The 14,767-nt window shown below is 48.8% G+C and overlaps 1 protein-coding gene across 1 annotated transcript in view; it reads left to right on the plus strand.

The window, feature by feature from the left end:
• Positions 1-12,443: 12,443 nt before the first annotated feature.
• Positions 12,444-14,767, plus strand: part of KDM2B (lysine demethylase 2B) — a gene marked incomplete at both ends in the record, with an annotated part of 122,827 nt that continues 120,503 nt past the window's right edge. The window contains 2 exons of the mRNA XM_079717578.1: positions 12,444-12,476; positions 13,543-13,687. Coding sequence (XP_079573704.1) covers positions 12,444-12,476; positions 13,543-13,687 — 178 coding nt within the window. The remainder of the gene's footprint in view (positions 12,477-13,542; positions 13,688-14,767) is intronic.

The raw sequence follows: 14,767 nt of genomic DNA on the forward strand, positions 1-14,767 counted from the left end.
GAAAAAGTTCTAGAGTTGGATAGTGGTGACAGTTGCACAACAATGTGAATGTACTTAATGCTACTGAACTGTACACTTAAAAATGGTTAAATGATAAATCCTATGTTATACGTATTTTGCCACAATTAAAAAAAAAGTGCTCACCTCAGTCTATTAAAGTTGGAACAATACAAAGGTTGGCATGGCCACTACACAAGGATGACATGCATATTTGTGAAGTGATCCACTAAAAAAAATAAAGAAGAAAAAGAAAAAGAAAAAAGAACAATAGTAACAAGAAAAACCCTAACATTACCAGCATTTCTCATAGAAATTCTCCATCGCCCCATCCCAATCTCCTCCTCCTCACTCCCCAGAAGTAACTACTATCCTCAGTTTTGGATTTATCCTTTACTGTAACGTTGCTTTTCTATATACACTGTTTACTTTGGCCTGTTTTTCAACTTTATATAAACTTTACTGTGTGCCTACTTCTGCAACTTGCCTTCCAGTTCAACGTTTTTTGGTCAGAGTCATCTTGTAGACACAAGGAGCTCTAGGTCATTCTTTTTCACTACTGCACAGTATTCCACCTTACAAGGTACCTGTCACAGGCTTCTTCAGAGCCTCTCCGCCTCCCCTCTCAGGTGATTTCCTTTGGCCACTTGTTTCATCCTAACCATTAATTACTATGTTGACCTATTCTGCGTGGGCTCTGACCAAATGGCCTCCATCTGGGCTTCCCTGTGTGACACTGAGTGACTGCCTAGGTGCTCACATGTGGGTAATGCTGAAGAAGGAAGTTTACACCCCATGGGGCAAACCTTTGATCAGGAGCCAGTAGATAATTCTTCTCCCTTCTTCCTCTCCCCAGAACTGTCCTAAGTTGCCATAGTAAATATGGCCTCTTCTTGGTACTCTCATTGACTCACCCTCTTTCCCTGCCTCACTCGCCCTTTTCTGCACTCTTGTTTCCTTGGACTGCACTTCCCAATAAAGTAGTACTGCAAACTTTTGATTCAGACTCCGCTTTCTGAGGAACCCAAGAAAGACATATCTGTAATGTGTCCACTCCCGTCGATGAACATTTGAGTTGTTCCAAGTTTTCTGAGATTGCATGCAATGCAGCGGGGGCTACCATCCTTGTTCATGCTTCCTGGTGCACTTGTGTCTGTTTCTCTAGAAGGTTCCTAGCACAGAACTGCAGGATCATAGATTGCATGTTCCTTCAGCTTTATCAGATACTGCCCAATTAGTTCTTAAAGTTCCTACTTTTAAAAAAAATTAATTAATTTATTCATTTTTTTGGCTGTGTTGGGTCTTTGTTTTGTGCAAAGGCTTTCTCCAGTTGTGGCAAGCGGGGGCCGTTCTTCATCGCGGTGCGCGGGCCTCTCACTATCGCGGCCTCTCTTGTTGTGGAGCACAGGCTCCAGACACACAGGCTCAGTAGTTGTGGCTCACGGGCCCAGTTGCTCCGCGGCATGTGGGATCTTCCCAGACCAGGGCTCGAACCTGTGTCCCCTGCACTGGCAGGCAGATTCTCAACCACTGCACCACCAGGGAAGCGAAGCCCCTAGAGTTCCTACTTATTTTTCCAGTTTATTTCATCCCTAACCCCCACCAGCAGCTCACTACATTTGGGTCATATGGGCCTTTTTTCAGTTCCTTTACTGTATGTGCTCCCCCATCATGAGGCCTTTGCATCTGCTATTTTTTCTTCTGAGAACACTTCCCCCACACTCAGCCTAACTCCTCAGAGCTCAGCTCTGTGCCTCACTTCCTTGGAACAGCTCCTTGACTTCCTACTCAATCCCAGCCTGGGTCAACCCTCTCCTTGCCCCGCCCATTTTATATTGCTGTGATTCACTGATCCGTTGCAATGTTCTATCTGTGCAACTGTTGGTACAAAGTCTCCCCTCTGCTAAGTTTTAATAGCCTGAAAGTCGTGACCACCATGTTGTTTCAGCTCGTTGCCATATCTATAGCACCCAACACCATGCCTGGCACATAGTAGGCAATTGATATTATTATTCTAATAGCTATTCTATGTTCTCACTCATCGAGCTCAGTGTGTAATTTTTCCAACATGTTTTAACGTTAATTAGCATCTACTGGGGCCAAGATCATGACAATGTAAACAAAATCCTGTTGCTTGAGGAACTCACGGATAAAGTTTAACAAACATTAATTGAGCTTGCTGGACCCTTACCTTTTTTTTTTTTTTTTTTGCGGTACGCGGGCCTCTCACCGCTGTGGCCTCTCCCGCTGCGGAGCACAGGCTCCGGACGCGCAGGCTCAGCGGCCACGGCTCACGGGCCCAGCCGCTCCGCGGCATGTGGAATCCTCCCGGACCGGGGCACGAACCCACGTCCCCTGCATCGGCAGGCGGACTCCCAACCACGGCGCCACCAGAGCAGCCCCCTCCTCCCCCCCCTTTTTTTTGTGTGGTACGCGGGCCTCTCACTGTTATGGCCTCTTCCGTTGCGGAGCACAGGCTCCGGACGCGCAGGCTCAGCGGCCATGGCTCACGCGCCCAGCCGCTCTGCGGCATGTGGGATCTTCCCGGCCGCGGCACGAACCCGCGTCCCCTGCATCGGCAGGCGGACTCTCAACCACTGCGCTACCAGGGAAGCCCCACAATCTATTATTTTTCCCATCATAAAAATGAGATTCAGAGAGGTGAAGTCACTTTCCCCAAAGGCACACAGCTCACAGGCTAAGCCTGAACTCTGGAAAAACACAGGAACCCATCATGCACTTTTTGCTGTGCACCTACCGAGTGCCTCGCGTTGGAAACAAAAGGAGCATCAAACTTTGTTCCAGTTCCAAGAGTTGAAGATCTGGAAGGCTGGTAAGTTAACCCAGGTGAGTGGAGGACTCACAGAGCTGTATTCAGGTGCCTATGCTTTGCCGGGGGCAGACATTAAGCGCGCGATCGCTTGTGGGAGATGCTGACGTTGAGAATGGAGTCGAGGCTCAGGCTGACGAATCGATTTTAGAGATTAGGAGCAGAAGATGAAGTCCCCCTAGTTCATTTTGGGGCTGTTGGTGACCCAGAGGCCCACCAGTCCTTGCCCTGCCCCCAGAGCTGGCTCTGCACCCCACCCCCTTCTGCCCTAGGTCTCCAGCCTCCAGGCCATCAAGCTGGGAGATTTAGAAAGTGGCTAGTGACAGAGTGCTACCCGACCCCACCGAAAGCCACACTCACATGCAAATAGGGCCTCCCCAACCCCATCCAGCATTACCAGCTTGAGGGGCCTCCCACACTCCGAGGGTCTGGGGTCTGGGGTGGGATGCGTGTTTGCAGGCCTCAGCTGCCAGCGTTGACAGCTGGTCCCCTGCCCCCTGGTGGCCCAAAGGCTCGGTTTCTGCCCAGCAGATCTCATGAACCCTGAACCCGGGAGGCAGTCTGGAATAGAGTGGAGAGCCTGGGCTTTGGAGCTAGAAAAGCATAGAGCATTGCCTCCCCCAGGCCACCACCTTGTCTGTTGCACTTGAAGAGGGCCTCTTAGAACCCTTGCATCTTCTTCAAAGAGGTACACTTTAAGGTTTAGTTTATCAAGCTGAAAACAGACATATTTTGGAGTTTGTAGGACTCATTCATTCAACAGATGTTTGTTGAGTATATTTTATGAGCCCATCCCTAGGGGTTGAGGATAAGCAGTGAGCAAGACCAAGTCTCAGAGACTTCACCTTTCAGTGAGACAGACAGACAGTAGACTATTAATACATGAGCATTTTATTATAATTGTGAGAAGTGCTCTGGATGAGAAAGGGTTTTGTGCTAAGGTAAACTGGGCAAACTTACCTGCTCTCAATTTGCAATGGGCAAGATTTCTCTCTTCAGGCTGGGGATAAGAGCCAACGGTCCATCTCATTTCAGAACATCCTAGCCTCACCGGGATAAAAGGGCTGCTCTCAGCCATAGATAGGTGTTGCGGGGTGAAGAAGAGGGTTTCCTAGAAAGTCCGCTCTGTGTATGAATCTAGGAGGCACTTAATAAATAATTGGTGAATTACTGACTGTCATTTCGAGGAGGGTTAAAAAGCCACTGACTCCATCTGCAAAGGGTGTTATACAATGGATCGCTAGGAAAAGAGAAAATCTTAGTACTTTTATTCCTAGCTTTTGAAGGGGAGGAATTTGGGGACTAGGGTAGGAAAATTAGGAGTGCTGGACTTCCATTAGACACTTTTAGAGTAGGTGCTGGCACTGTGCTACCTTGAAGATACATCAATGAATGAGAGAGACAGGGTCCTTGCCCTCCTAGGGCTCACTGTCTGGTGAGAGTATAAGCAACAATAAAACAATGTGATCAGCATTATGAGGGGCCAGCAAAGAGAAGCCATCTCGGATGATGCCAGGAGGATAAATAAGAGCTATTATATTATTCTATTATAAATAAGAGGAGGAGGGCTGGCAGGAGAGAGTGCTCTGAGCGGAGAGAGCATAGGCAAAGGTCTGGAGGAGAGAAAGCAGGTTTATTCAAAGAACTCAAAATAGTTCGGCGTGTTCAGACTTTGAAGGAGACCTGTTGGGAAGAGGAAGAATGCTGGAGAGAAAAGTAGGGCTGTTGCACTCATCTCAGGCAGCCTTCCTCTTGGGGGAAAACTAAATTTCTTCTTTTTTTTTTTTGGCCTTGCCACGCGGCTTGTGGGATCTTAGTTCCCGGACCAGGGATCGAACCTGTGACCCCTGCAGTGGAAGGGCAGAGTCCTAACCACTGGAATGCCAGGGAATTCCTGAAAACTAAATTTCTTTCTTTTATTTTAAAAATTAATTAATTAATTAATTGATTGATTTTTTGGCTGTGTTGGGTCTCCGTTGCTGTGCGTGGGCTTTCTCTATTTGCGGCGAGCGGGGGCTACTCTTCGTTGCGGTGTGCACGCAGGCTTCTCATTGCGGTGGCTTCTCTTGTTGCAGAGCCCAGGCTCTAGGCACGCGGGCTTCAGTAGTTGTGGCACACGGGCTTAGTTGCTCCACGGGATGGGGGATCTTCCTGGACCACGGCTTGAACCCGTGTCCCCTGCATTGGCAGGTGGATTCTTAACCATTGCGCCACCAGGGAAGTCCACTCTTTTTTAAAAAATATTATTTATTTATTTATTTGGCTGCGCCAGGTCTTAGTTGCAGCAGGTGGGATCTTAGTTCCCTGACCAGGGATCAAACCCGCGCCTCCTGCATAGGCAGCGTGGAGTCTTAACTACTGGACCACCAGGGAAATCCTGAAAACCAAATTTTGATTCCCCAACTAGTTAGGGTTATGAAGTCCAGGTGGTCGCCTTCATTTTAATGAAGACACACCATTTACTGACCACCCTGTTGCAGAACTTTGGCTCATTCAATTGTCATGTTATCTCTTATACATTTGATGTCATGACCCCCATTTTACAGGTGGGATAACTGAGGCTCACTTTGGGCCCTTGGTCCAAGGTCATGTAGCTCATTACATCTGGGAACTTATTTTATTTATTTATTTATTTATTTGGCTGCGCCGGGCCTTGGTTGCGGCACATGGGATCTTTGCTGCTGCGTGGGGGGATCTTAGTTGCTACATGCAAACTCTTAGTTGCAGCATGCGGGATCTAGTTCCCTGACCAGGGACTGAACCCAGGCCCCCTGCCCTGGGAGCATGGAGTCTTGGCCACTGGACCACCGGGGAAGTCCCACATTTGGGAATTCAGAATGTTCCTTTATGTAAATATTTCTGTTCTAACAGTTTTTTTACATGAGGTAACACATGTAAAAGCTTTTTTGTAATAGAACCATGTAAACATGAAGCATTATTATTAGTTTTGCTGGATTTCTGGCTCCATGCAGTTCAGCCTGCAACATTCAGGGAGCCCAGGAAGGGGCAATAATGAAAACCAAAAGCCCCAATGGCCTCTCTTAATATTCCCCCACGTCTATTCTGGTTCCCTCTCTGGGGCACCTCCAGATGTTACCTTCTGCCAAATAGAGTTTGTTTCTCAGAAGTTACAAGACGTGGGAGGTTAAAAAACAAAAAAACAAAACCAGCAGCATCAACAACTATAAAAACCCTTCCAGCAGCCTGAACACAAAGGGTTTGAATTTTGAACAAAGGGCAGGGTGAGACGGAAAGTTAATGCTGACACATCCTCTCTCCAGCTGTGAACTGGGGGGTCTGAGGGCTGCTGCAAAGGTCATCTGTCTCTACATCTTTGGGCAGGAAATGCAATTCAATCCTCTCAATGACTGATCGCTCTGTAAGATTAATGGAATCATCTCCAACATTGGTCTCTGTTGTGACAGCACAAAAAGTGAATCAAACTTCTCTCTCCTCCCCTCTCCTCTTACTAAGCAAGGTCAGCTGATTCTGCATTTTAAAAGTTCAAAACTTTTCTCCAGGAAATTTGTCCCCGGGTTTTTCTTTGCAGGGCGAAACTCTTTCTTCTGGGGTGAGAACCAAAGGTGGCACTTGAAGGTTTGGGGACCTTTCTAGGCTTTTCATCTGTCCCTGCTTCATCTTTCAAAATGAAGTGAATGCAAAGGGCATGATCGTCCCTGAAAGGGTTAACTGCCAGCCCGGCCGTCCAGCCCTCTGGGATTGCCAACCAATGATAACTTAGCATGATGAAGTAATGCTTGCATTTTGAGTTCCATTGGTTAATACACTTGTCCATCAATCCAAAGATGCAAGTTTTGAAAGTATCTTTGAACTTTTATGACTCTCTTCCTGGCGTTAACCCCTTGATTAACTCACCTGTTATTTCCAAGATTTCTTCCAATTCTCACGCAGGAAGAGAGAGATTAGAATATGCACAACTCTAGACATGAACCTGTCTTCCCCAAATGACCAAAGCCCGACACTAAGGCCATGTGTAATTCTGCTCTTTCTTACTCAGATACTTCAATCCACAAGGACTGAGGAGCAAAACAAAAACCAAAACAAACGAAAGTCTCTGGGAACTACAACCACTTTAACTGTAGTAATGTGTGGTCTGTTGTCCCAGAGTACTTATTGAATTGCAAAAATAACACAAAATATGGCAAAACTCTAAGGTTTGGAAAAGGTAGGTGCTGGATACACAAATCCTTGCTATATATATATTTATTTTCTGTGCATTTCTTTATGTTTGAAATATTTGATCAATTTAAAAGGGCATAATCGTTGTTAAAAATGCAAGTAATATATAAGCGTAGACTATATAACCCTCTCAAAATTTTCTCCTCTCCTCAGAAGTGATCAAACAATGGTTTGTAATTCTATTCAAGCCTTTCTTTCTCTTTCTCTCTTCCTTTCTTTCTTTCTTTTTCTCTTTTGCATATCTATAAGTTACCTATATATAGTTTGTTTTAATATAAATGGGATCATTACATACATGTTATTCTGTGACTTATTTTGATTCTTAACCAATCTTGAATTTTTCTGTATCACAACATTCAGATTTTACCTCATCCTTAAATATTTTAGAATGAGGCAGTTCTACAGATCACATTAAGTGAAAAAGGAAGGGGAAGGACAGTGTATATTTGTGTGACACAATTATGAAAGAAGATACATGTAGATGTTCGTAAGAGTATAAACCATTTCTAGGAGGATACCCAAGAGACTTGCTAAGTTTTCTGGGGATGGGAGTGTGGAGAGGAGAAACTGGGGGTGGGAGAGAAAGAAAGAAATTTTAAAACAATTTTTAAATACTGGAACATTTCATAAATACAATCGAATTTATAAAATATTTATGTACTCTTAAAGAATTACACTCAGCTGTCCACCATCTAGATTAAGAAACAGGAAATCACCAGTACCTTTCACTGTTCATATTCCCTGCCCCAGAGTTGAGTTTTTTCCTGCATTTTGTGTTAATCACTCCTTTGCTTTTATTTATGCTTTACCACTTATATATTTATAACTAAATAATATTTATTTGGTTTAGATTGGCCTGATTTTGAAACTCATAGGCTCAAAAAGCACAAATAAAATGAAATTCAATTTTGAGTAGGTAATACATCTACATAGTATAAAATTCAAAAGGTACTGCAACATATAAAATGAAATTAAATCTATAAGGTTCAAAATCAGGCAACACTAATGCATATACATGGTAAAAATTTCACACTGTACCAAAGAAAAAGTTTTCTTCTCTTTTCCCAGTTCTTTTCCCCATTCAAAAATTTTATTTCTTTCCAAAGAAAATTTTCTGTGCATTTAAAAAAAATATATAGATATATCCGCTTTGGTTTACATAAGTGGTCATCACAATTTAGTATTATTCTGCACCTTGTTTTAATTTAAGGATATCATGAGATCATTTTACATCAGTATCTATAGAGCTACCTTATTCTTTTTAATGATTTGGTAGCATTTCATTGGGCAGATAAATGGTCCAAGAATTATTTAATCAGTTCCCCAACTTTTAGGTCGTTTTCAATCTTTTCCTGTTGGAAACAGGGCTACAGTGAATTGCATCTTTGGGTTTGAGTCTGACAATAGGATATATATCAGGAAGTAGTTATCCATTTCTAAGGCTTCCTGCCCCATTACCAATTATCTGTCCTTGAGAAGTTTATTTGTCAGATCTGGGTAGGTGGGACAATTTTATATCCGACTGGCATCCCCAGGTGCCTACAGTGCCATGCTCTTGGCAGGCACTCAGAATGGGTGGTTTAAGGGCTAACACTCCAAACATTCACACTGTACAAGATGGCTCCTTCTAGAAAACCTTTGCAGATATTCCTGGCCTCCTTCCCCCGAGATGAACTCTGGAAAACACTCTGACGTTGCACTGTCCAGTAAGACAGACACTAGCTACATATAGTTATTTAAATTTAATTGAAATTAAATAAAATTCAACATTCAGTTCCTTTATCCCACTACCCACATTTCAAGTGCTCAACAGTCACATGTGTCTAGAAGCTCCTATATTAGACAGCACAGACATAGAACATTTCCATCTTTATGTTCTATGGGACAGCCCTGCAGGGAGTTATAGTGAGAAGCCTGTGGGCTCTGGATTGCTACAAGCCCTGGGTTCAAATCCTGTCTTTGCTATTTCACAGCCCTAAAATGTGGGCAGGTTACTTGACCTCTCTGTGAGCCTCAGCTGTAAAAGTGGGCAATTACAGACCCTCCCTCATAGAACTTTGATGAGTATTCAGAGATAGCAAATGTGAGAGGCTTTGCTCAAAGACATAGTTAGCTCTCAAAAATCAGCAGCTATTATAATTATACATGAATATGACAGCTTCAGTTTCTAACAGTGTGAAAATGCTGGATTCTGAGAGTTCCATAGAGCATCAGCCCTTCCTAACTTGCCTGGGAAGCTGGCGGCCCACCCCCTGCCCAGCCTGGAGTAAGTCTACAATCGGAGCTGGTTTTTCTATCTTCTGTCTTTAGAGCACAGAGCTGCTCAATCAACCTTTGATGAATGAAGAAATGAATGAATGGGGCCAATACAGCCAGGATCTGACTGGGCCTTTTGTAAGAATGAGCAAGAGGCTCCAGGAAGTCATTATTATTATGCTTCAAATACAACTGGCCTGGTCTTTTTTTTTCCTGCAAGAAAAAACAAACAAACAAACAACCCTCTCCTGGGGAATCACCTTAAGCTTCCCTCCGCTCTCTCACCTACAGTCCACTCCTCGGGGACAATTAGCCAAGGAAGGAGCTCAAGGGTCTTGGCCCTTCCCCCTTCGGCCCAACATAACCTCCTCCCCCCACTTTGAGCAAATGCCTGGAATTCTTTCAACAGGAGGACAAAGCCTTTCATCTGCCAATTACTGATAAAGAGAAAATGCAAATATTGCTGGGAAGGTGATCCATCAAGGGCCCAACATTTATTGAGTGACCACTTAGTAGCGGGCGGCAGGGTAGGCATTCTGGGGGCGTCAAAGGGGAACAAACCCCTGGCTGGCCCATTCTTCTCTCTGGTCTGTGGTTTCCTGGTGGTTTGTAGAGGGAGGGGATTAAATTAGGTGACTACTCAACCCCTTCCCACTCTGACAGGCCAGGAACTCCCCATCGGGGTGATATATGGACTTAACTGTTTTTACACTAAGGTGTCTGCCATTGGGTCTTTTCCTGATACCAGCTTTTGGGGACACCATGAGACCACATGGGGAGGCAGTAGGGTCTTTGGGAGGAAAGGAGAATTAAGACCAAGTGTTTTATTTCACAGTTTTGCTTTACTGCACTTAACTCATGACCTTCCAGCCCACTGCACCCTCCTTTGAACATGTTTATCTCATTATTGGGAGCAGTGAAGATGGTCAATATCCAAAAAAAGGATGTGATGGCAGAGCCAGGCTCCAGTCTGAGCCCCAGCAACCCCACTTATATAAGCTGTGTGATCTTGGGTGATTGGCTTTCCCTTTCTGAGTTACGGTTTCCTTATCTGCAAAATGAGGAATAACAAAACTATTTCCCTTAAAGGGTTCTTGCGAGAAAGAGAGAAGCAAATAAAACGGTCCCTGGTTCTTGACAGAGGCTGAAGGCAAAACCCCTCACGCCCATTAAGCCAAGGTGGGCGATTTCAGTTTGGAAAATATTTTGATGTTCACCAGCTAGTGGACTTGGATTAAAACAGACTTCAAAGAGTAGTCTTTGGAGGGTGGGTGGAAAAAAATACAGAAAGATAGGACAGGAAACTTCAAGGTGAGTGAGGGGGAAGCTGTCTCTTACGCAGACGGCTCACATATGATCTCTGATGGGGAAGCCACTTCCTCTCCACTTATCTGTCTGATCACTGTGTTGACACGGGGAGGATATGGGGGTAAAGCAATCACCCAGATTCAAAACTTCTCTGAGCCTCAGTTTCCCATCTGCAAAATGATTTGCTCCAACTATCCCACAGGGTTCATGAGAGAAGTAAAATGAAAAGTATGGGAAGTTTGCTTGCAAAGCCTGCTATGAGCAGGTATAAGGCTCTTTTACGGTAGCCCTGGTGCCATGTCATCTCATCGTGATCTTTACCTCCAAGATCAGGCCTAGTTGGGCTGGAAGAATGTTTAGGGCCAGCTTTTCTCACAACCAAAGTCGACCTGACTGTTGTTCATCATGGACTTACAGGATAACACGTTTCGGATTCCAGTTTTGGGGGTGGTCACAGTGAACGAGGTATGTGGACAGCATACCGAGATCTAATGATACTCCATATTTGTACAGAGGGTGCCCATACCTCCGCCAAGAAGCGCTGTAGGCTTAATCAAGGGGTGCCCAAAGTTCCCCGCGCCCCATCCCAGCGCCTTGCACCTTTCCACCGACATTTCTCCTGTAAACCGCCAATAAGGGCTTACCCTTCGCATGTTTGCCAGCTGCGTTAGGAGGCGCCAGATCCGATTCTCTCGGTAGTTCACTCCTGAGCATCTATTTCCTCCGCTTGGCGAGCGCAGGGACCTTTAAAAAATGTCCAACTTCTCTTCCAGGGCTTGTCGCCTAGTAAAGGACTCCACGGACGCGGGCAGAGTGAATGAATGAAAGGCAACGTCTTCCGGTCAGCTCGGGTCTGAAAAGGCTTTGGTCTGGCTGTATTTCCTGTACCTGTGTGTATGTGGATCCTTATCTTTGAGTCCAGGAGTTTAAAAGCTATGCAGTCCGTACAGGTATGGAGCTGCGCTAATTTCTTCCTGAGCCCCCAAATGCCTCCTCCGTATGGCAGGTCCGCTTATGGGGATCTAGAGAGGATCCCCCCCCCAAAAAAGACGTAGTAGAAAAGAAAAAAAAATTATATATACACAAAATGTTTTGAATTTGGGTCGGCCACGTAGGTAACGAGGTGGGGTGAGTGAAGGAAGAGGAAGAGGGGTAGCCCATGGGGGCCGTGGGTAATGGGGGCAGGGATTGAGGTGGGAGGTCGTTTTTGGGGGGTGCCAGGCCCCGGGGGCTTTCACTCCAGCATGCTCGGCTTGCATTTCCGCGCCTCCCGCTGAGGCCAGCCGTGCAAATCTGCACCTCCCTCCCCACCCCCTCCCTCCTTCCCTTCCTCCCTGCCCCGCCATCTCCGGGATGCGCCCGCCGCCTGCAACTCAGCCCTTCCAAAAGTCAGCTCTGCACACAACTCCCGGGCGGCGGCGGCGCCTGCGTGCAGAGGCGCACTCGTGACCCAACAACAAAACAGCGATGCCAGGGCGCTAACGGCGCCCGGTGCCTCCCGGGCGCCCTCCCCGCCCCACACCTCCTCAGGCCACCGCCCCCGCCCACCCCCATCCCGGGCCGAGTGCCCCCCCCAAGCCGGGCCGCGGGCTCGGAGCGCGATCGGCAACAATGTTTACGTTCCGGGGATTATGACGTCGACGCCTCCCCCCACAACTGCTGAAAATGGTTTCCTAGGACTTTGCAAACGGATCTGCTTAAGTGTTGGTGCAAAACTTTGTAGATCTCGGCTCTGGCTAGCTTTATTTATTTATTTTTTGATTTGTTTTCTTTGGTCTTCCCTCCTTCCCCCCTCCGCCAAAATGCAGGGGGCAGGAGTGTTGACAATTAATTGGTGAACTCTCCTAAAAAAATGGAGGCAGAGAAAGACTCTGGAAGAAGATTGGTGTGTAGCTTTTTTTTTTTTTTTTCCAAATCTGTATCTGGTATATGATAGATCTATTTTTTTGGTTGTTGTTTCTTGCTGCCTTTTCTTTCCTTTTCTGTATTTTGCAAGAGGACCGGAAAAAAATATAATAAATTGCATGCAAAAGGAAGCAAGCAGCTTACTCCTCCAGTCCCTTGTGAGGCTCAGAGTCTCAGACACTTAAGTGGGGAGGTGGTAGCGGGGAAAGGCGTGGAGGGGGGGTGCTCAGCGGGCTCGGGGTTCGCCCGGAATCTGGGGGGCTGCGGGGCTGGGCGCTCGGCGGTGGAGGGAGGAGGCAGGGGATGCGGGGAGTGGCGGGGGATTCTCCTTAGGAAGTGAGTGTGCGCGCGCGCTTGTGGGGAGATGAGACAGCTGCTGGTGCGTTTTGGGGTCTCCGATAGGAGCTTTGTGGCGGGCCGTCTGCCTCTCCCCCTCCCAAGCCCCGAACCCCCCCCTCCCATCTCTTCTTTTTGCACTGGCGGTCGGTCGGCGGGGGCGGCTGGGGTCTCAGCCCTTCCATTTCAGCTTTCCAGCTTCCCCCGTAGCTCGGGGGCGGCTCCAGTCTTAGAAATGCCGCCGGCCCCCGGTTCCGGCTTCCCGGCTCTGCCGCTGCGGCCGCCAGGGCTGCTGTTAGCGCCGAGCCGGGCGCTGCGGCGGCTCCTCCCGGGGCCTACAAATGCCCCGCCAGCCCGTGCGCCGAGCCCCCCTCGCGGGTTACATAACCAGGCTCCCGGCCGAGTGGGCAAAACCTAACACCTCTCGGGGGTGGGGGGCAAGGGAGGCTCCCCCAGATATCCCTTCCATGGCCTCCAAAGATGCAGGAGGGGAGTGCCCTGTTTAGGGCGCAGCTTGACCCTGGGGGCGCGGGCCCCTCTCATTATCCCCATTTTCAGCATCTTTGGCTTTTGCGCAAAGTTGCTCCGGTCGCAGTGGTGGGGTGCAGGGGGTGCGCGGCTCCTGCACCTGTTCGAGCTGGGCCCAGGGTGAGAGGCGACCCCCACTTCCCCCAGTAATGTCCCGGGCTCTCTGGTTTGGGTCCCTGCAGCGCCCGATTGACCGCCAGAGATACGACGAGAACGAGGACTTGTCGGACGTGGAGGAGATCGTCAGCGTCCGCGGCTTCAGCCTGGAGGAGAAGCTGCGCAGCCAGCTGTACCAGGGGGACTTCGTGCACGCCATGGAGGGCAAAGGTGAGGCGCCCCCTCCTCGGGCAGTCCTCCGCGGCGCGGCCCGAGCGCACGTGGGGAGGGAGCTGCCGGTGGCTGGGTTCGTATTTCGCGCCCGCGTCCCCCATTCCAGGGGATCCGGTGACGAAACGAGGCCGAGCACTGGGGGGGTGGGGTGGGCTGGGTGGCGAGGGAGGAGGGCAGGCGGGAACCGGGGCCGGGCGTGGGCCTAGGCCCGGCCCGCGCCCACCACCAGCCCCAGGGTGGGGAGAGCCAGGGGCCCGGCGGACTGAGGGACCTGGGGACCGACGGGCGGACAGATGGAGGGCGGGTGCGCCGCGTTCTACCCCTCCCGGAGCCGGCCCAGCTCCTTGCGCTGCACAAGGTGCAGCCGATGGGCTGGAGCGGGGCTGGGGCACCCCAGGGGCATTGGGGTGGGGGACCCCCAGGCCTGTAGCCTCCCAAACCCCGTGCCATTTCGGGCCCTGCCAGTTAGGACCTGGCGCTGGGGACGCCCCCGGTCACTTAGTGACACCTCCTCAGGCCTGGGGTCTGCTGAGCTCCATCACCTCGTGAGCCGTGCTAGATGGGAGCAGGGTGGGTGACCCGGAGTTGTTGGCTGGCCCCCGCTTAAGCCTGAGGTCTCTAGCCCTGCAGCCCTGATGCTTGAAGTGGGGACTGTGGGTAAGGGGGTTATCCCCCCGTCAGGCTTCAGGCTGCCCCCTGGCAGTTTGAGGTGAAGACTTGGGGCACCCCCCCTGGGAAACAGGGTCTCTTCCCAGGGCTGAGGCCTTGAGACCTCTGTCCCTCTTGTGGGCCCTGCCAGCTTAGAGCAGAAGTTGGAGAAGCCTCTGGGGTTTGGGAATGTCACCCTAGCCTGAGACCTTCAGGGCCTATCTCCCTGACCCTGGTACTAGCAAAGTGTCTGGGAGTGTCGTCCAGACTTTGAGGTGATGCTCTGTCTGGCTTGGGTCTAAGGCCTGCAAGGCCCCCGGTTTGGCCTGTGGGATTGGGGTTTTGGATTTGCCCTGCCTACTTAGGCATCTCCCTATGCCCTTCTGGGGTTTGTAAGTTCATTTTTGCCCCTCAGACATTTGGGTTTCC

Source organism: Hyperoodon ampullatus, assembly GCF_949752795.1.
Source record: "Hyperoodon ampullatus genome assembly, chromosome: 13".
In the NCBI taxonomy this organism is placed as follows: Eukaryota; Metazoa; Chordata; class Mammalia; order Artiodactyla; family Ziphiidae; genus Hyperoodon; species Hyperoodon ampullatus.